The 19,641-nt window shown below is 40.3% G+C and overlaps 1 protein-coding gene across 1 annotated transcript; it reads right to left on the bottom strand.

Moving 5' to 3' along the window:
* Positions 1-2,074: 2,074 nt before the first annotated feature.
* Positions 2,075-15,655, bottom strand: rnf138 (ring finger protein 138). Its single transcript, XM_003223525.3, has 8 exons — positions 15,466-15,655; positions 11,735-11,855; positions 10,511-10,676; positions 9,017-9,132; positions 8,003-8,074; positions 6,230-6,335; positions 4,156-4,263; positions 2,075-3,325 (listed from the first exon to the last, which is right to left on the bottom strand). Exons 1-8 carry the CDS (start codon positions 15,638-15,640, stop codon positions 3,257-3,259), a joined length of 933 nt encoding a protein of 310 aa, XP_003223573.2. The 5' UTR covers positions 15,641-15,655; the 3' UTR covers positions 2,075-3,256.
* Between the last annotated feature and the right edge of the window lie 3,986 nt (positions 15,656-19,641).

The following is a 19,641-nucleotide window of genomic DNA, read 5'->3' on the forward strand; positions in this document are numbered from 1 at the left end:
CACTTGGCCTCCAAACAGACAATACAGTAGAGTCTCACTTAGCCAAGTTTCACTTATCCAAGCCAGTCTGCCATTTAGTAGTCAATGTTTTCGAATTAAATTTTGCTATGTTTGCGTGCTACATTCGTAAGAACAGTAATTAATACATAACATTACTTTATATCATATGTAATAATTACTATGGTCTAATAAGAAAACCGAACAATAGAATCTCTAAAATCAGGACACAAAATACAAAACAACACTCAAAAGACAGGGACATTCCAAACACGGGAATTCCACACAGGAAACAATCAGGCTAACACCTCCCAACAAAGGATTCCCTCAACCAGGAAACAGCCAGGCCTCGAATCTCCAGGGCCATTCAATACATTCAAAACGTAACTAATTGCAACATTCATACTTCCTGCACTCGGACTATTCATTGCTATTCGACCTGCCCAACCAACAATTCCACAAGGTAGAAAGCGGCCAGGCTTCAAAGCACCAACACTATTCACTCCTCTTCAACCTCTCAAACCAATATTTCCCCTACATAAAAAAACCCTCATATTTGGAAGCCATCACACCACTCCGTCCCATTCAACCAGCCAAAGCAAGGAGGCCCATATATAGAAAGCACCCAGGTTTGGAAGCAGCGAGGCGATTCAGTGGAATTCTAAATGGCCACAGCAACGCGTGGCAGGGCACAGCTAGTGGTATTATAAAATGCAATTAAAACAATTAAAATACAATTAAAACATTTTAAAACAATACCATCAAAATAAATCACATGATCCTCATAGTCCAGGCTGTTCCAATCGTCAATTGCACATCATTTCATATCTATTTATTGCACCAGTTCTCCAAAGTCTGGTCACAAAGCCACATTTTCACTTTTTATGAAAGTCAAGAGGAAGGGGGCTGATCTAATATCCCTGGGGAAGGAGTTCCACAGCCAAGGGGCAACCACTGAGAAGCCCCGTCTCTTGTTCCCGTCAGTCATGCCTGCAAAGAAGACAGGACTGAGCACGGCCTCCCCAGACAATCTTAAACTCTAAGATGGTTCATAGAGGGAGATACATTCGGACTGGTAAGCTGGGCCAGAACCATTTAGGGTTTTATAGGCCAAAGCCAGCACTTTGAATTGTGCTCGGTAGCAGACTGGCAGCCAGTGGAGCTGACGCAACAGGAGGGTTGTATGCTCCCTGTATGCCGCTCCAGTGAGCAATCTAGCTGCCACCCGTTGGACCATTTGAAGCTTCCGAACATTCTTCAAAGCCAACCCCACATAGAGTGCGCTAGGCTATTGCAGTAGGCTATTCGGAATGTAACCAGAGCATGGACTACTATGGCCACGTTATGAAATCATTTTTGGGGCAAGCTTTGCTTATTCAGAGTTTTGAGGCACTGCGTCTATGATGAAATGGAATGTTTTTTATATTTTGCATAGGCAGGCTCACTGTGCAGTACAGTCTTGGGAGACAGTCCATCAAAAACTCATTTAGCGAAAAAACTTTCAATTTAACATATTTATGTCAGGGGCTTTCACATTCTCTGAAGCTTCAAAACACTGGCAATGACATTTTTAAGACTAATATCCTTAACAGATCAACTATGTAGGTAAGAGCTCTACCATGCTTTTGTTTCCAGATTCACCATTGTTTTTGAAAAGGGATGGCTGTCAATGACAACGTGTCTGATCAAAGTTATTTTGTACATTGTGTTATGCTTACATTACTGGCTAAAGGGCAAGATATTTTAAAATACTTCAGATGTTCCAGGGGATTGGAATTTTTTAAAAAAATGCTAGGTAGATGATATGGCTCACAACTGAGTATTTGTAATGTGGAATAATATCAGTTCCAGAGTCCATGAATCTCTTTCAATAAATAAACAAAACCGAGACATAGGTCAACCACTTTTCTACCGTTAGATATCCAGTTCCATCAGATAACAAATTATATTACCCAAATGTTTTAATGCAATAATATTACATATAGCTGCAAATTTCTGGCACTATGAATGACAGGAAACAGCAAAACATATATCTTGAACACAAAATGTTAAAAAAATAATTATGAAAGAGTAGGGCTCAAATGAATATCTTTTATTTCTTTAAAACATCTACAACAAAAACTAAGGCTTAATCTAAACACAGAACAACAGTTAGGTGATACTGGAGAAATCCAGTCATCCCTAATCATAATTATCACTAACATTTGAGTGATTTTCATCCCAAGATCGAGCATTTTAAACAGGTGACATTCACTTGGTTTCAGGATATATTCTACATATAAGATCTCTCTTATATATAAAGTCAGAACAACTGGGTATTGACCTAAGATATGTATAGACCCCAAAACAGAACTTTTAACATACCCTCTCTTATTTGTTACTGCAAGAACATTTGAAACATGACATTATAAACATATCACCAACCCCCATTTGACATTTCTATCCCATATTTTGTTAAAGAATCGGGAAAAGTTTGCATAAATCTTATCAGATGAATTCTGTGATCCTAAAAGTTATAAACAACAGCTCTCAAACAGACTCATGTGAATTCATCCAAACAACATACAAAAATGACTTGTAACAAAATAGAAATAACTGCTTGGAGGAATGCATAGTGGCAGAGGCTCTTGTATCATTGAAATGAAATTGGCCAAGAAAACCGCAGTATATCAGAACTGTTAACCCGCTGGAATGTGGCTATTCTGTCATATTGCTTAGTGAGTATGGGGCTTAGTTAATTATTCACAGCAATTAGGCAAATCTGCATATCTTATAAACTGAGAATAGCTGGTATTAAACCATGGTCTGGAATAAAACCATTTAATTTTGTAACATACATTAGAAAATAGACATTCAGTATGCAAAGGAGAAAAATTATTCAAAGACACTTGGCACTGCAATATTTTTCACCTCTTGTTCCATGGCAAGAAAAAAAACAGGATTTAAATACACTCAACAAAGGAAATGAAATAGAAAAACTGTAAATAGTTTTCTCTCAAAGACAGTGATATTTTTCCCAGCTACTTGAAGAACGTCTATTCTCACTTGAAAGGAAAGAAAATTTCACAATAAAATATAATAATATGGCATGCGTTTTTTTCATTGGTTTGAATAAAAAACATTGAAAAGCGAACTTCATCTAGGGGAAACAACAGACAATTGCTATTCAAATAGATACAGAGTTCCCTTTTATTATCTTTAGGACCACAGATACAGCTTCCTTCTGGCAGGTAGCAGCGATGTGAGCAAATGACAGGTTTCAAAGGTTCACTTGACAAGATTCCTCAACTGCGTTTTGGAACAGAGTCTCCTCATCCATCTGAAGGTTCTAAACATAAATAAACAACAATGAATTAGAAATAAAACTTTCAGTGCTAAACTGTTCTGCTCCATCTGGGGTGCCGTGTACACTACCATAAAAATCCAGATTATCTGATTTGAATTGGATTATATGGCAGTGTAGATTCATATAATCCAGTTCAAAGCTGATAATGTGGAATATCTGATTTGATAATCTGGATTATATGGCAGTGTAGAAGGGGCCTGAGTTTAATGTCTGTTCAACATTATTAACTGCAAGAACTGAATGAGGGAAACAGCTTTCATGAAAAAGACATATATCAAATGGTTTTCTAGACCAGGGCTTCTTAAACTTTTCCACTTGTAACCCCTTTCAGTCTGATAAATCTTTGTGTGGCCTTGGGTATATAAGTATATAAAATAGGTATAAAAATCAAACATTGCTAAACAGGCTGATTTTCTTTTTTATAAAGTACAGCTAAAACATGTTCCGTACATAATATGTGTACATGTTATGTGTTGGATAATCCGTACAGTCCACTGTAAACTGCACAATACATTGATATAATTGTCTAAACAGCCACTAGGTAACATTCAGAAAACTTTCGCTATTTCTAAAAATATTTGATCAAAGGTTTGGGGTTAGGACCTACAGTTTAAGAAGGAGTGGTCCAGACTAAAATACCTAACAAAATAATTCCTCAATTTGTCAGAGAATCTATAGAACTTCCAAAGACTGCTTGAACCTGATAAATAACTGAGCTTTCTTAATCAAAATTAGTTAGAGAAGAATGTCTAAGTCCATCTTCCAGGGCAGAGAAGTGTTAAGGTTTTAAATTCAAAACATACAATTCTTACCATAACATCTACATAGTCAAGCTGGTGTCTTTGATTTATATGGCCAACAAAATCTCTGGTAACCTGGTTAGGGTCTCCCCATGGAAGAGATGCACAAATAGGACAGATCTTAAAAGAGAAAGAAAGTGAGTGTGTGAAAAGAGGCAACATTTACAGGCTACAGAAAATCTTGATTTTATTCATGATTATGAGGAAATACAAATAAATTCTCACATAAATTACATAATAATTAAATAACTAATATTATTTATTTAAAAACCATGTTACAGGAGACCCCCGGTACTCCGAGTTAAACCGGCGGACCTCAACTCGGTCAATCGGATAACTCGGATTACCAGGCGAGACGCAGGCTGGATCGGGAGGCGCTGCAAATGCCTCCTGATCCAGCCCTTGTCCCAACCGTGGTGAGGCCTCTCCATGGGGACGAAGGCTGGATCGGGAGGTGCTGCAAACGCCTCCCGATCCAGTCCTCGTCCCCATGGAGAAGCCTCTCCATGGGTAAGAAGGCTGGATCGGGAGGCGCTGCAAACGCCTCCCGGTCCAGTCCTCGTACTCATGGAGGCGTTTGCAGCGCCTCCCGATCCAGCCTTCTTACCCATGGAGAGGCCTCTCCATGGGGACGAGGACTGAACCGGGAGGCGTTTGCAGCGCCTCCCGATCCAGCCTTCTTACCCATGGAGAGGCCTCTCCATGGGGAGGAGGACTGGACCGGGAGGCATTTGCAGCGCCTCCCGATCCAGCCCTCGTCCCCACGGAGAGGCCTCCCCGCGGTTGGGAGCACCCCCGCAACGAAGGGGCTCTCCCTCCCTTTGGTGGAGGCCTGGAGCCAGGGAAGTGACTCCCGCTTCCCTGGCTCCAAGCCTTTGCCAAAGGAAGAAAGCCCCTTGGTTCGGCGGGTGGGTGAACGGGGAGGGCCGCAAAAGCCCTCCCCGTTCACCCACCCACCCGCCCGCCCATGCCTCGGCTCCTTCGTCACGCCGGGGTGGCAACACCAGTGCCCGGCGAGGCGAAGGAGTCGGACGTGCGTGTTGCTAGGTAGATAACAAGCTACCTAGCAACACGCACAGGGAGCTCGCCCCTTGGGAGGTGCCGCCTGCGTGTTGCTAGGTAGCTTACTATCTACCTAGCAACACGCAGGGGCCACCTCCCAAGGGGCGAGCGCCCTTTGCATGTTGCTAGGTAGCTTGCTATCTACCTAGCAACACACACAGGGCGCTCGCCCCTTGGGAGGTGCCGCCTGCGTGTTGCTAGGTAGCTTACTATCTACCTAGCAACACGCAGGGGCCACCTCCCAAGGGGCGAGCGCCCTGTGCATGTTGCTAGGGAGGGCCTTTACGGCCCTCCCCGTTCACCTGCTCGGATTGCACGGAGGCTCGAACGAGCGGGGTTTTACTGTATATAAATACTTTCACATGAAATTTATTCTCACAGCAAAATAGGAGTAGTATAAAAAAAGAGAACATGAAGAAAATTTACAGAGGAATCTTTCTCCTAGCTTATTTTATAGAAAATAACATCCAATATTTCCATTTTTATCTTTCTTGCCTCTCTCTGCCTTTATGGTTGTGAGGATGTGTCCCCCCCCCGCAAAAAAAATCTAGAAACATTAGGTGTTAGTGAAAGTAAAAATTTCTAATGTATTTATGAGCCTAATTTCTCCAGTTCTAGCAATACTGAATGTCACTCATGACAGTAATAATTAATAATTTCATTGAATTAAATGAGATTCAAATGTTTTAACTAGGGCTGTTTTGTACTGCCTCTTGAGTAAAATGGAATAAAAACTACACATTAAGAACAGTTCCATAATACATCAATTTGTTTGGTAAATCATAAAGAGACACATCAGGCTCAAAGGGGAGAGGGAACAAACACCACAAAACAAAATGCCATTAGATAAAAAAAAAACATTGGGGGATATTTAGCAGCTGGAAGCAGTTTCACCTGAAACATTACTGTAGGGTGAAAAAGGCATTTTACCCTCTCTAAACACAATATTGTTGTTTTATACTTAACACAATTTCAAAAAGGACGTTTTTGCTATTAATATAAAACTCTAGCCACATATACTCACTACTGGGTCTATTTGATAAAGATGTCTGTCATTACAATGATCCAATAAGCTCTGTCTTGTGAAGTTACCTTCTTGACAGAGAGGGCATTTAAATGTAGGCTGTCCACTGAAAAACAAAACAAGATTAGGTAAGGTTACAACATATATGCCAGGTGCAACATCCACAATGTGCAAGGAACTTCTTCATTCACCCAGAACCTCACCAGTTTGGAACCCAAAGAGGGTACTTGAATGGCTGTCAGATATAACCATCAAGAGAAGAACCAGCATTTTTGTATCTTAATGAAAAATTATGGACAGCATTTCACCTAGCACACCCGATTTCTGAATCCACATCCCAAATTATACTTTGGCAGATTGAATTCTGTTATTTCAACTGGGTGATCATAGAAATGTTGTTAACCTATACAACTCCTAACAGTCCCATCAGCACAGCAATGATAAGGAATGCTAGAAGATGTAGTCCAAAATCTGTAGGACCATATAGTTCCCACCCAGACTTAAGGGTCTTTTCAAGAATCTAGAACAGGCCTGCATAACCTATGGCCCTCCAGCTGTTTTGGCCTCCAACTCCCAGGATTCCTAGCCATTGAACAATCTGGCTAAGGCTTCTGGGACTTGGAGGCCAAAACAGCTGGAGGGCTGCAGGTTGTGCGGGCCTGATCTAGAACAAGCCAACAATAGTGGTTTGCTTTGAAAGAACTCCCCCCCCCCCAAGTGTTTTAATAATCAATAATAATAATAATAATTTAAAAAATAATTTATCAGAACACTGTGTTCTATGACAGTCACTACATAGCTGGGCATGTATCTGTCAGCTGCAGTGTCTGTTTCCTAATGCTGCTAAAGGGAGGTGTGTGGGATTAGACTTTGAAGGGTCAAAGGTTAAATAAAGATTCCCTGGGCTCAGTTGCTATTTTGTGGAATTAGCTAGTCAACATGAGTTCTTAGAAACAGCCAGTAAACTTTTCTGGGGCCAGTTAATTTTCTTGATAACAATCTAACTGAATCCAAACAGCAAGAGAAGCAACAAAACAGGTGGGGATCAATCACAACAGGGAGCGCCAGGAACCGGGGGGGGGGGGGGGGGGTCCAGACCCAGCAAAGGAAGAGCAGTCAAGCTCACACTCCCAACACTCTCGGTTACAATGAGTCCTCCTACCACAGCCTCATCTTTCTACGGTCGTTTCAAAAGTCCATCCATACTCTACTATTATGAAAGCTGATCATTTTACTCATTACAAAATCAAAACAACACATTCAAATATTAGAATCTACCAAGAGGGCATTAATAGCTGGTGAAGCTTCAACAAAAATTAGATTAGCATACTGACTGAAGCACAGCAGGTTAAACAGGTAGATGATTAAACTCCTTTGCATGTTCAAAATAGATTTCTGCTGCTTCTTTTGCCAATTCATGTTTGCCTTTCCTTCTCTGTCATTTGAACAATGTGAAAAAATGTTTTAAATTTATTATGTCCCTAAACACACTAGATGGTGCAATTTTACCACTGTTTGGGTCTCAGGTTTTTTTTTCCAGTCCTAGTTGAGTAAATCAGAAAACCTCTCATTGGTGAAAGTGAGTTCCATGGCTCGTAGAAATTGACTGGGTTTAGAAAAAAATTCAAAACAATCAGAAAGCTACACAAATATAAAAGTGTTTTGAATTTTTTCTTATTTTGGTGCATACAGGTGGAAAGTGTTATTCCTTGTTCTAATTATCAAACCAATGTCTAAGCCCAAATGAGTGTCAGTTTCAAAGATGATCCTTACCTTGCAGCCTCCTCAAGAACATGTAGATTAGAATTTTCTCCAATTTCGGAAGTAGAAGAATCACTCCTAAAACTTCATACAGAGAGTGAGAATGTATTTCATATTAAATACAGAAAGGGTAGTAAGTCTAAGCAGCATCATTAATAAATAAACCTCACTGATATTAGTAGGACTTACTTTCAAACAAATGAGTTTAAAATTGGGATACAGTACATATCTAAATTTGATAAACAAAAAACATTTTAGAAACCCTGAAACAAAAGCTTGGATAGAACTGCTTCTTAGTTCAGAGATGACTCAAGATCAAATTAGTTAATGTGATTAATTCCAACCTGCTTTCACCGATCCTTGTGCTTGCAACTGTAGGAAGAGAAGGCAGGCAACTTCAACAGAATCCACAGGAGGAAATTTCTGCAATCACGTTAATACTTTTTCTATATTTTTCTAGGAATTACTGCAACGTCAGGCATATGACTTCCTCCAATTTAATACAATTTACACTTTATTATTATTATGTGAACCACCAAAAGAAAACTATGCCCTAAATACTGACTATAATTTTGTCTCTTTGCTACTGCTTGATAAAGTAGATGAAATGAATCAGCAAAGGAAGCCTTGACTATTGCAAGACCTGTTTAATAGATGTTCTTGAAGGTCTCAAATTCACAGTCACCCTAAGTTGAAACTGACTTATAATAAAATAACAACAAAGAAAAGTGGGTCAAATATACAAAACAATATATAAAATAATAGCAAATGTGAGTGATCTTTCTTAGTCATGCTTCCAAAACTTAAAAGATAGGTTAAGACTTATTATGGCACAATTATAGAAATACAATATCTCACCCGGAGACACCAGTATAAAATATAACTGTATCAATATTTTGGCATTAAGGAAATGTTAAGGTGCTCTGCTAATATTTTATCCCATGGCAAATATAAAGCAGGCAGGAAGTATATACTATCTTTAAGTGCATATTAACATTAATAAAACTAGCTGCAAATATGAATTACCTGTTTCCTGTTGAGTCCTGAGATATTTCTAAGTTTGGAATTACAGAAGGAACACCATATTCATCCTGATACTTCTTACACGATTTATAATGTTGTCTCATGCGAGAGAATCTAATCTGAAAACGAAGTTATATCTCATTTGGATTTTTAAACGCAACACTATGTCTGAAAAAAGCTTTTATGAGCATTAACTTGTCATTCATTTATGCAAAATTCCCTTGATCCCACTGTGAAACTGCATCACAACCAAGCAGTAGCACGTGAATTAATATTTTTGCTAATATTTCCCAATATTTTTGCTTAATGGATAGTCAGCATATTGATTAAATTGATCTGATGATACCAAACAAACATCTACAGCTAGATCTTCACTGAGTTTTACAGGATGGATAAACACTTAAAGAAGACAAGATCAATTATAATTTCTATATGTTGGCTTGGGATCAGACTTAGTTGTACTCAAAGTAGCCTAACCTGGACTTAAAACACAACTAATTTGTCCTGTAATTTCAGTGGATCTACTATCTAAATGTTTCTGTTATACAGTCTGCTCATAAAAATCCTTTCCTAGGCACTAGGTCACTATGCATCATTGGCATACTTTTTTTTGACATGTGAACTTCAAAAAAATAATTCAAATGTAAACTGTAAAAAATGTGTATGCATTTTTCTATTGAGTTTGTGAGACTGCTATCACGTGTAAAATGCCAATTTCAGGAAAAAGGCAGGATATAAATCAAATAAAAGAAAGTGAAATGACAGTTTGTGTGAGGGCATCTTATTCCCTATTAATTAAACATGTGGCTTGCCTGAGCCTTTGTAAAGCACAAATCTGAAAGCAGACAGTTACACATCATCATCTATTACATAGAAAGAACAAGGATTTTTCAGTGCAGTTCTATTTCATTTATTTATTTGAAACATTTATATTCTACCCTTCTCACCCCGAAGGGGACTCAGGGCGGAGCACAACATATATACAGCAAACATTCTGTGCCCGAACATAAAATAAACCATAAACACTAAAATAAGTTATCTACACATTAAAACCATCACAAGTCAGCCGCACTGTATCCGGTCTGCAGGGTGAAATTCCGTATTGCTGCCGTTATTGCACTGCCACAAAGGTTTAGTCCCACAGCCAGGTCTTTACCATCTTTCTAAAGGACAGGAGGGAGGGGGCTGATCTAATCTCGCCAGGGAGGCAGTTTCATAGCCAAGGGGCAATCACTGTGAAGGCCCTGTCTCTCATCCCTGCTAATTGCGCCTGTGAGGGTGGCGGGACCGAGAGCAGGGCCTCCCCGGAAGATCTTAATCTCTGTGGTGGTTCATAGAGGGAGATGCATTCTATGGCACATCCCATCGGATAAAGTCCCAAATGAGTCAGTATACATAGGAATGAACCTTGCCTTTATTTTTAACAGAAATTATTTAAATAGACTGGTTTGAAGATAGTGTATCACTTCAATTTCAATTATTTAAAACCTACTATACCTGTTTGTCACAGCATCTACAACTTCCCACAAACTTTTTCATGCTGTTTTCAATATCTAAGGCTCTGTTGGGACGTGCTTTTTCTTTTCTAGTTACAATGCCTCTGCACAATGGACAATGTGTTCCGCCTTCTTTCATAGCCATTAAGAAACATTTCCTGCAAAATCTGAAAACAAATATAAATTGGTATACAAAAATAAAGTTCACTTTATCAACAACTATTCTGCTTCAGTATATAATCCTATTTTAATTACAAGGGTACATGTCATAATCCATACACTCTTTTCTTAACAATGATTACATTTTCAGACGCCAGCATATTATTTTAGGTTGCAAAGAGACTTCAAAAGAATATCTCAAAATTGGGTGAATTGGAAAAAAAAATGCAAATGAATCTCAAAGTAACTGATGAGATCTAACACAATTCTTTTCCCAGATTTCAGAGTTACTGGTCGAAAAGGTGTCAAAACTGAAAATGAGTAATGAAGAAAGACATGTTGAAGAGTCTAAAATAATATGAAACATTAATATAGCAAATACCAGCTATCAAGTTGGAAAATAATAATTAGAAAAGGGCTTCAAAATAAAACTTGCCATTGCAAAAATCTAGGTACATTTGGAATAGTATGCAAACTTCTTTTCAGCCCATCTGATGGGGGAAAGATCAGCACATGATTTGCAGGTTAGGGTATTTACCAAATGACGGAAGAAAGATGTATCCATTGTAGGATTTTAAAAATATGTTTTCAAAGGTATGTTTAATCAGTTACCAGTTAAGACAGTTGATAGGATTAAGCTTGTAGTTTGAGCCATCAATGTGTATAGTACAATGTTTTAATATACACCCTATAATCTTTTAATGTTTTTGTGTAATATCTACTCTTACAAATTTAAGAAATGAAAAGTGATTGTGCAGTTTTTAATAAATATACAGTACCTCCAGGACTGGAGAAATAATGCTTCTAAATACCACTTCCTAATACTGTATTCATATGGGCTTTCTGTTGGCAGCCATGTTTAGCATCCTTTAAATAACTTTCATTCTTAGTAATGAAGGGCGTTAAAATGAAAACAAGCTTTCCAAAATATAAAAAGTGGAAACCCATGCTAAAGAATATTTAACAATAGACAGGAAAAGGAGTAGGGAAAATAGAAAAAAAATAAATGTACTTCACAAGAAAAGACAAAATGAACTCTTAAAAGTGGACAAGATAAAATACTTACACATGCTGGCAAATGGAAATCCTCACAGGTGTTTTGAATACATCTTGGCAAACAGGACAATAATAATCATCTTCATTGAAACAAACTGTGGCAGGTTCCTCATTTAAGGCAAACTGTTTTTCTGAAAGAAAAAATGGAAATATATTTGTGCCAAACACAAGAACATTTGTCATAATTAAGTACTTGATTTTTGGGGGCAAGGAGTATTCACACAATATATTGTATGTTTCAGGTTGCCTTTAATATAATTACACTATTGTGAGTATCTCTATCCTGGGTTTAATCCTGATTTGTACTCAGATAAAATAATTCTCTTAAATACAGATGTACCTGGATAAAATGAATGATTCATCTCTATATAATTAGATAAACGTATGTTTGCTTTAAAACAACCACACATATATTTTTAAAAGGTAAATATAGCTAGCGACAGCTGCATGGAGCACAACTTCTTTTGTCCTTAAGCAGATGTTATAAGGAATTCTGATGATGTTTGTATGAGAGGAAATTTTGAAATAGAGCAGATTTGAGTGGAAAGAGGATGAAGTGAGTTCAGAGGCAGTACGTGAATAAAAAGCACAATGAGAAAATACAACAGAGGGCAGAACTGTAGCAGCTTTGAGGTTAGAATGTGGCTTGACTGCTACACTGCAGCATATAGTATTTTAGTAGGAAACAGAATCGAGTATTGAAATGGTTTTGGTTTCAGACTTAAATTATACAGTTATCTGAACTGTTAATAATTCTTTCATTGGCACAAATTAATTCTACTTAATCTATTCTTAATTTTTAATCTTAATTAATAAATTCCTATACATTTTGCCTTGCATGAGCATTTTATTCCATTATTAAAATTTCGTAACAATGTTTCGATGGGTATATAAAAATGTTCAAACACTTTGCTGAGTACAGCAAGTTATATTTATAATTCTTTAGGTACAACTAGTTACGTTCCCAGTGAGAACAATTCTACTGTATGCGTTGAGAGTGTTGCATTCGGTTTTTTTGGAATGATTGCTTTTGTTAGAAAAAGTCAATTTACAGAAGGTTGACAACATTCCTTGCTTCTATGGCTTCTAAACAAGAAGCTAGAATACTCAAACTGCTATATGCAAAAACAGGACGAACACAGGCACACTTCATACATGTATGTATGAATCAACTATTTGGATATAGTACTGGCTGCTGTGTATGAAACATTGACTATTACATGTAGAAAATTCTACCTGTGTACACATGCCTGCAGTCTGTCCGTGTAGTCAATGTAATACCCCTGGGATCACAGAAGGATGGATGGAAATGCATGCTTCATCTTGGTTCCACTACATGAGGAAATGTAAGTTCCTAGGAATTCCTATTCCAGTACTCAGCATGATGATCCAAAGATGTGACATGACTCTTTAAATTGTTTTTATGGTGTCCGTGGTTAATGTAATTGTCACACTGAGTAATGGGAGCAAAAGGCTATCCTGATTTGAGAAATGACCAGTAACTCATAATAAGGTTGTCATCTGAAGTACTAGTTCCGCCTGTCTTATGCTCACTGTGGACCAGAGGATATGTTTTGCCATTCACAGAATCTTTTCAGTGATGACTCCTTACTCTAGAATCCCCTCCTGTGAGCTTCTCTCTCAGGGTATTTTTAGAAGTGATCTATGTTGTCTGCTGTTATGGGAATGAGGAATTGGAGGTATTCATCCTACTTTTGTCCATGTGATTCGCAAGAGGAAAAATGGCATTATGTTAGTTTGAGCACTTCTTATTTGAAATTATGAAATCCAAAATGCACCAAAATCAAAATTGTCCTCATGTGTAGCTGGCTGAGATAGTGACACTGTTGCTTTCTAACGGTTCAATACACATCAACTTTGCTTCATGCACAAAATTATTACAAATATTGTGTATAAAATTATCTCGAGTATATGTAAAAGCTGCATATAAATCATTGATGAATTCTGTGTTTAGACTTGGGTCTTATCTCCAAGCTATTTCATGATTTACGCTATATGTAAATACATGTATGCCAAAATTCCAAACAATGCAAAATCTCGTATACTTCTGGTCTCAAGCATTTTGGGTAAGGGATTTTTTTATCTTGTCAAAGCGATTTGAGAACATACTGCAAGTCGTTTCTGGTGTGAGAGAATTGGCAGTCTATAGAGATATTGCCCAGGGGATGCCTGGATGTGTTATCATCCTACTGGGAAGCTTCTCTCATGTCTCTGCAAGCTAGAGCTGACAGACAGGAGCTCACCCCATCTGGCGGATTAGAACCGGCAACCTTCAGGTCATTGACCCAACCTTTGGGTCAGCAATCTAGCCGGCACAAGGGATTAACCATCGTGGCTCCTGCGTAAGGGATTGAACCTATATATTCTCCAGCAAATATCTATTTCCTTTTCTACCTCCTCCCTTCAGGTTTTCTGATCATTGTGAACCACAGCTTATGTGATGGCCACTTCATGTGGGTTCTCTCCAGTGCCATTTTTAAAAGTGCTCAATGCATGCACCTACACTTTTGGTGTTGATGCAGTTTGATACCACTTTAACTACCATGGCTCAATGCTATGGAATCATAGAAGTACTTTTGCAGGGTTTTTGACCTTCTATGCCAAAGACTATTGGTGACTCGCCAACCTACAACTCCCAGGATCCCACAGCAGCGAGCCATGGAAGTTAAAGTGGACCCAAACTGCATTAACTCTACAATGCAGATGTGTCCCATATTGTTTTATCTTTTGAGAATGAGGAAATAAGAGAATATCCCTCACTTTCATCCATAAGGCATAAGGGAATGACTGTGGGTGCATCTACACCAGGCACAGGCAAGCTTCGGCCCTTCAGATGTTTTGTACTTTAATTCCCACAATTCCTAACAGCTGGTACCTTTACGAATTGTGGGAGTTGATATCCAAAACACCCAGAGGACTGAAGTTTGCCCATGCCTGATCTACACTGTAGAACAGTGGTTCTCAACCTGTGGGTCCCCAGGTGTTTTGACCTACAATTCCCATAAATCCCAGCCAGTTTACCAGCTGTTAGGATTTCTTGGAGCTGAAGGCCAAAACATCTGGGAACCCACAGGTTGAGAACCACTGCTGAAGAATGAATAATTTGGTACTTTAGCTGCCATGGCTCAATGCTGTGGAATCATGGGAGTTTTAGGCCCCATCTTTACTGACCATATAATCCAGTTTCTGAATGCCAATTGCCTCTTTTAAACTGGATTATATGAGTCTACACTGCCATATATACCCAGTTTAAATCATATAATCGGCATTCAGAAATTGGATTATATGGTAGCTAAGATAGGGCCTGAGTATGGTGATGCACCAGCACTCTTTGACACCGAGGATGGAATCCCTTATTATAAACTTGCAACTCCCATGATTCCATCGCATTGAAGCTAGTGCCAATCTACAGTGTCGCTCCCTTTGTGCTCAGCTCTAATTAGCGTGACTGAAAGGGAAGCTTGGAGCCCTTTGCCTTCTTCTCGTTTCCATTCATTTTTCCCCCCACCCGTTTCGAATTCGTTTCGGCGCCTGCCCCTCGAAATTAGGCCCCGATTTCTCTGGGAGGGAGAGAGGGGAAAGGCCCTGCTTGAGTGTGGCGCAAAATGGGAGAGGGCCGGAAGAGAGAAGACCGGCTCCTCCGCCCAGGCCTCACTGACTGACTGAGGGGCTCCCCGCCCTGAAAACATGCCCCCTTCCCTTCGCCTCGGAGCGGGCTACCTGTCGGGAGGACGGGGGAGTCACCGCTGGGGGGCCTCGCAAAGGCTGGCCCGGGGTCTTCGGGGCTCCGCGGAGCCACGCCGCTGGTCAAGCCGCCGCCGCCGCCGCTCTCCATGGCGCTTAGGCCGCGGCGGAGGCGGCGGCGGCCTCTTCCCCACAGGGCCCGCGTTGCCATGGCGACAAGGCCTCCCTCCCACCCACCCACCCCCCGCCCGCGGGGAATTGTTATTATTGAACAACAGGCGGAGGCGCCGGCCTTGGCTCTGGGCCTTGGCCAGCCCAGCAGCGCCTCTGCCCCCTTCCCTCCCCCAGAAGAAAGGCTTTAGAAAGCCCCCGTGGTCTCCCCCTCCATAGGAAGGGAAGTCCACTCCATGGGTTACACCCAAAGCAGACTTGTTTATAAAGGCCCAACCCCGTTATTTTCGCCTCAAAACAAACACAAAAACAGCCCCACTCCTGTGAGGAATGACTGCCAGCTAGGCCCATTCCCTGGCAGTTCCCCTCAGAAGAGGTGGCAATATTTATTTATCGTGTCAGAAGTGAACTGAGGGTACAGTTGTAATGTATTTTAAAACACAAAGTTTAAAAAAATGTCCTTTGGCACGTAGCTGGCCACTTGGAGTGCCTCTGGTGTTGCTATTAGAAAGCCATCCATTGTCCATGTAGCCTGCTACATTGTACTAGGTGGTCTGTGGTTTGCTCTTCTCCACACTCACATATCGTGGAGTCCACTTTGCGGCCCCATTTCTTAAGATTGGCTCTGCATCTCGTGGTGCCAAAGCGCAGACTGCTCAACGCCTTCCAAGTCACCCAGTCTTGTGTGCCCAAGAGGGAGTCTCGTTCGCTATCAGCCATGGATTGAGGTTCTGGGTTTTAGCCTGCCACTTTTGGACTCTTGCTTGCTGGGATTTCTGAGAGTTGAAGTCCAAAACACCTGGATGCCCAAAGGTTGGGAACCACTGATCTACACTGTACAAACAGTGCACTTTTGGTGCCATGGAATCCTGGGAGTTCTAGTTTTACAAGTTCTGTAGCCTGTTGTCAGATGGTGCAAATGCCTCACCAAACTAGAAATCCTAGGCTTCAATACCGGTTAGGCAAAGGAAGTTTAAAATTGCAATGCTATGGAATCATAGAAGGCCAAAGACCTTGTGAAACTGCCACTTCTAGAACTTCCTTGCTTTGAGCCATGGAAGTTAAAAGTGGTGTTAAACTGCATTGATTTCAGTGTAGATCAGGCATTGTCAAACTTTGGCCTTCCAGGTGTTAGGAATTGTGGGAGTTGAAGTCCAAAACACTTGGATGGCCAAAGTTTGCCCATGCCTGATGTAGTTATTTATCGTGTCAGAAGCGAACCGAGGGTACAAGTTGTAATGTATTTGAAAACACAAAGTTAAAAACTTGGCATTATACTACACCCATTATTTTTTTCTTTTGTTGTTATAATTTGTTCATACAAGTCTCCTGCCACTTTTTTTTTTTTTTTGGTCTTTCAGTGGCCGCTACTCCCAGCTCCTTCAAGGTCAAGCCCATCACTTCAAGGATACCATCCATCCACCTTGCCTTTGGTCTGCCCCTCTTCATTTTTCCTTTTTTCCATTTTCCCAGCATCATTATCTTCTCCAAGCTTTCCCGTCTTCTCTTTATGTGGTCAAAATACTTCATCTTTGCCTCTAATATCCTTCCATCCAGTGAGCAGTCGAGCTTTATTTCCTGGAGTATGAACTGGTTTGATCTTGAGGTCCAAGGCACTCTCAGAATTTTTCTTCAACACCACAGTTCAAAAGCATCTATCTTCCTTCGCTCAGCCTTCCTTATGGGCCAGCTCTCACATCCATAGGTTACTACGGGGAATCACATTGCTTTAACAATGTAGACCTTCATTGCCAGTATGAGATTCTTCACTATTTTATTGAGATTGGTCATTGCTCTCCTCCCAAGAAGTAAACGTCTTATGATTTCCTGGCTGCAGTCTGTGTCTGCAGTAACCTAGAAAAACAAAGTCTGTCACTGCCTCCACATCTTCTCCCTGTATTTGCCAGTTATAAATCAGTCTGGTTGCCATAATCTTGGTTTTTTAAATGTTTAACTGCAACCCAGTTTTTGCATTTTTTTTCTTTCACCTTGGTTATAAGTCTCCTCAGCTCCTCGCTTTCAGCCATCAAAGTGATATCATCTGCATACCTAAGGTTGTTAATGTTTCTTCCAGCAATTTTAACTCCAGCCTTGGACTGTGCTGTTCCTTAATAGCCCAACTTTGGATCCAATTTCCTGTTTATATTCAGTTCTGAATTTCGTTTTGCTCTACAGGATTTCCATCTTCTGTATACAAGACTTCAAATAGTCTTTTCCCTCTACTTTCAATTAATCCCAGTGTTCAACCTATATTTACCTCATTGTTCTGATTAATTTGCCATATTGTTGTCAACTTATTCTCATTGTCTGGACTTAATTTCTTCTTTTTTTCCACACTCTTATTGTTCCTTTAAATCAGTGGTTCCCAAACTTATTTGGCATACCGCCCCCTTTCCAGAAAAAATATTACTCAGCGCCCCCTGGAAAGGGGGGCGTGGCTTAGAGGGGTGGACGTGGCTCCTGCTCAAGAGGGCGGGGCTGAGCCTCTCCCCTAGCCCAAGATGCAGGGCTGGGAGGGGGAGGTGGGCGGGGCCACAAATAGGCGGCTGGGATGGGTGGAGTTACGAGCTCTGAGGCAGGGCTAAGCTTCTATCCCTGTCCTGCGGCACCTGCCAGGACACAGGGGGCGGGGCTAAAGGAGGAGGCGGCCCTCCTCTGGCCCTGCCCCCTTGTCCTAATAGGTGCCATCACTGCCCCCCTGGATTGCTTCAGTGCCCACCAGGGGGCGGTAGTGCCCACTTTGGGAATCACTGCTTTAAATGATTCCTTACATTCTGTTTCCTCCCTCCTATTCCATTCCTTAAATATTATTTATTTTTCTTTAATATTATTTATTGTTTTTCCATATTTACTAATTTTTCCTATTACACAGCATTTCTTACAATCTTTGAATTTGAAACACATCATGATATGCTTCTAAACTTGGTATTCCCCAGCCTCCTTCCTCTTCCTTTGCATTTAACCATTTATCTCTTATTCTGGGCCTTTTTTCTCCAACTGCCCATTTAGAACACCCTGTATCCCAGAATAAAGAATTGGGAAAATCACCTCTAAGCAATTCAGAGGTGGTTTTCCCAATTTCTTCCAGTGAAAATATAAGCTACAGCTGCTTATATTTGGTGTTGCTTTCCCACCCAAGCACTAACCAGGGTAAAACCCGTTTAGCTTTCAAGATCAAACAGGAACTGATGCCTTTAGGGTATTAAGAACAGGTTTTGTTTCGGTTGTCTTTTTATTTTTACTTCAGGCCAACAGGAATACCAAAGGTAAAGGTTTTCCCCTGACATTAAGTCTAATTGTATCTGACTCTGGGGATTGGCGCTTATCTCCATTTCTATGCCGAAGAGATGGCATTGTCCATAGTCACCTCCAAGGTCATGAAGCCAGCATGACTGCATGGAGCGCTGTTACCTTCCTGCCGGAGTGGTACCTATTGATCTACTCACATTTACATGTTTTTGAACTGCTAGGTTGGTAGAAGCTGGGGCTAACAGCAGAAACTCACCCCCGCTCCTCAGATTCGAACCACCAACCTTTCGGTCAGCAAGTTCAGCAGTGCAGCAGTTAAATCCACTGCTCCATTGGGGGTTCCGCCAACAGTAATACGTTTTAAAAATTCCACTCATATCCAATGTGCAAGATTTCTTCCAGCCTTGTTTTGTTTGCAGCAGACTAGGATATTTATTACCTCTTGGCTTGATCTAATTCTTAATCTCAGTTAATGGTAGACCAACAAAATCAGTGGAGTTTAAGCAAGTGTTGATTTAACAAGTTTCATTCATTCATTCATTCATGGATCTAACAACTGGATTTAGCCCTATATCTTTAGGGAAACCCAGAAGGCCAAAAAGCCAATGTTGTCTCAGAATTTTTAATGCTATAGTTTGAATGCTTTAGTCATATTTTGATGTAAGGCAGTTTTTGGGCCTTTTTAAAGAAATAAAGCTGAAACATGAAATGTTTAATTAAATAAACATTCCAAGGAGTTTTGAGAAGCAGATGCTAAATGTCTTAGTCATTTGACAATAGGGTATAGCCTCT

The sequence above is a fragment of the Anolis carolinensis genome, chromosome 4 (genome assembly GCF_035594765.1).
Source record: "Anolis carolinensis isolate JA03-04 chromosome 4, rAnoCar3.1.pri, whole genome shotgun sequence".
Taxonomy (NCBI): domain Eukaryota; kingdom Metazoa; phylum Chordata; class Lepidosauria; order Squamata; family Dactyloidae; genus Anolis; species Anolis carolinensis.

Bases quoted from the DNA above. Each gene is read 5' to 3' on its own strand.
- rnf138 (XM_003223525.3), bottom strand. From the start codon at position 15,640: ATGGCAACGCGGGCCCTGTGGGGAAGAGGCCGCCGCCGCCTCCGCCGC. The intron at 11,856-15,465 runs GTAGCCCGCTCC...TTTTTCTTTCAG, and splicing joins CTCCCCCGTCCTCCCGACAG to AAAAACAGTTTGCCTTAAAT. The intron at 6,336-8,002 runs GTAAGGATCATC...TTTGTTTTTCAG, and splicing joins GTTCTTGAGGAGGCTGCAAG to TGGACAGCCTACATTTAAAT.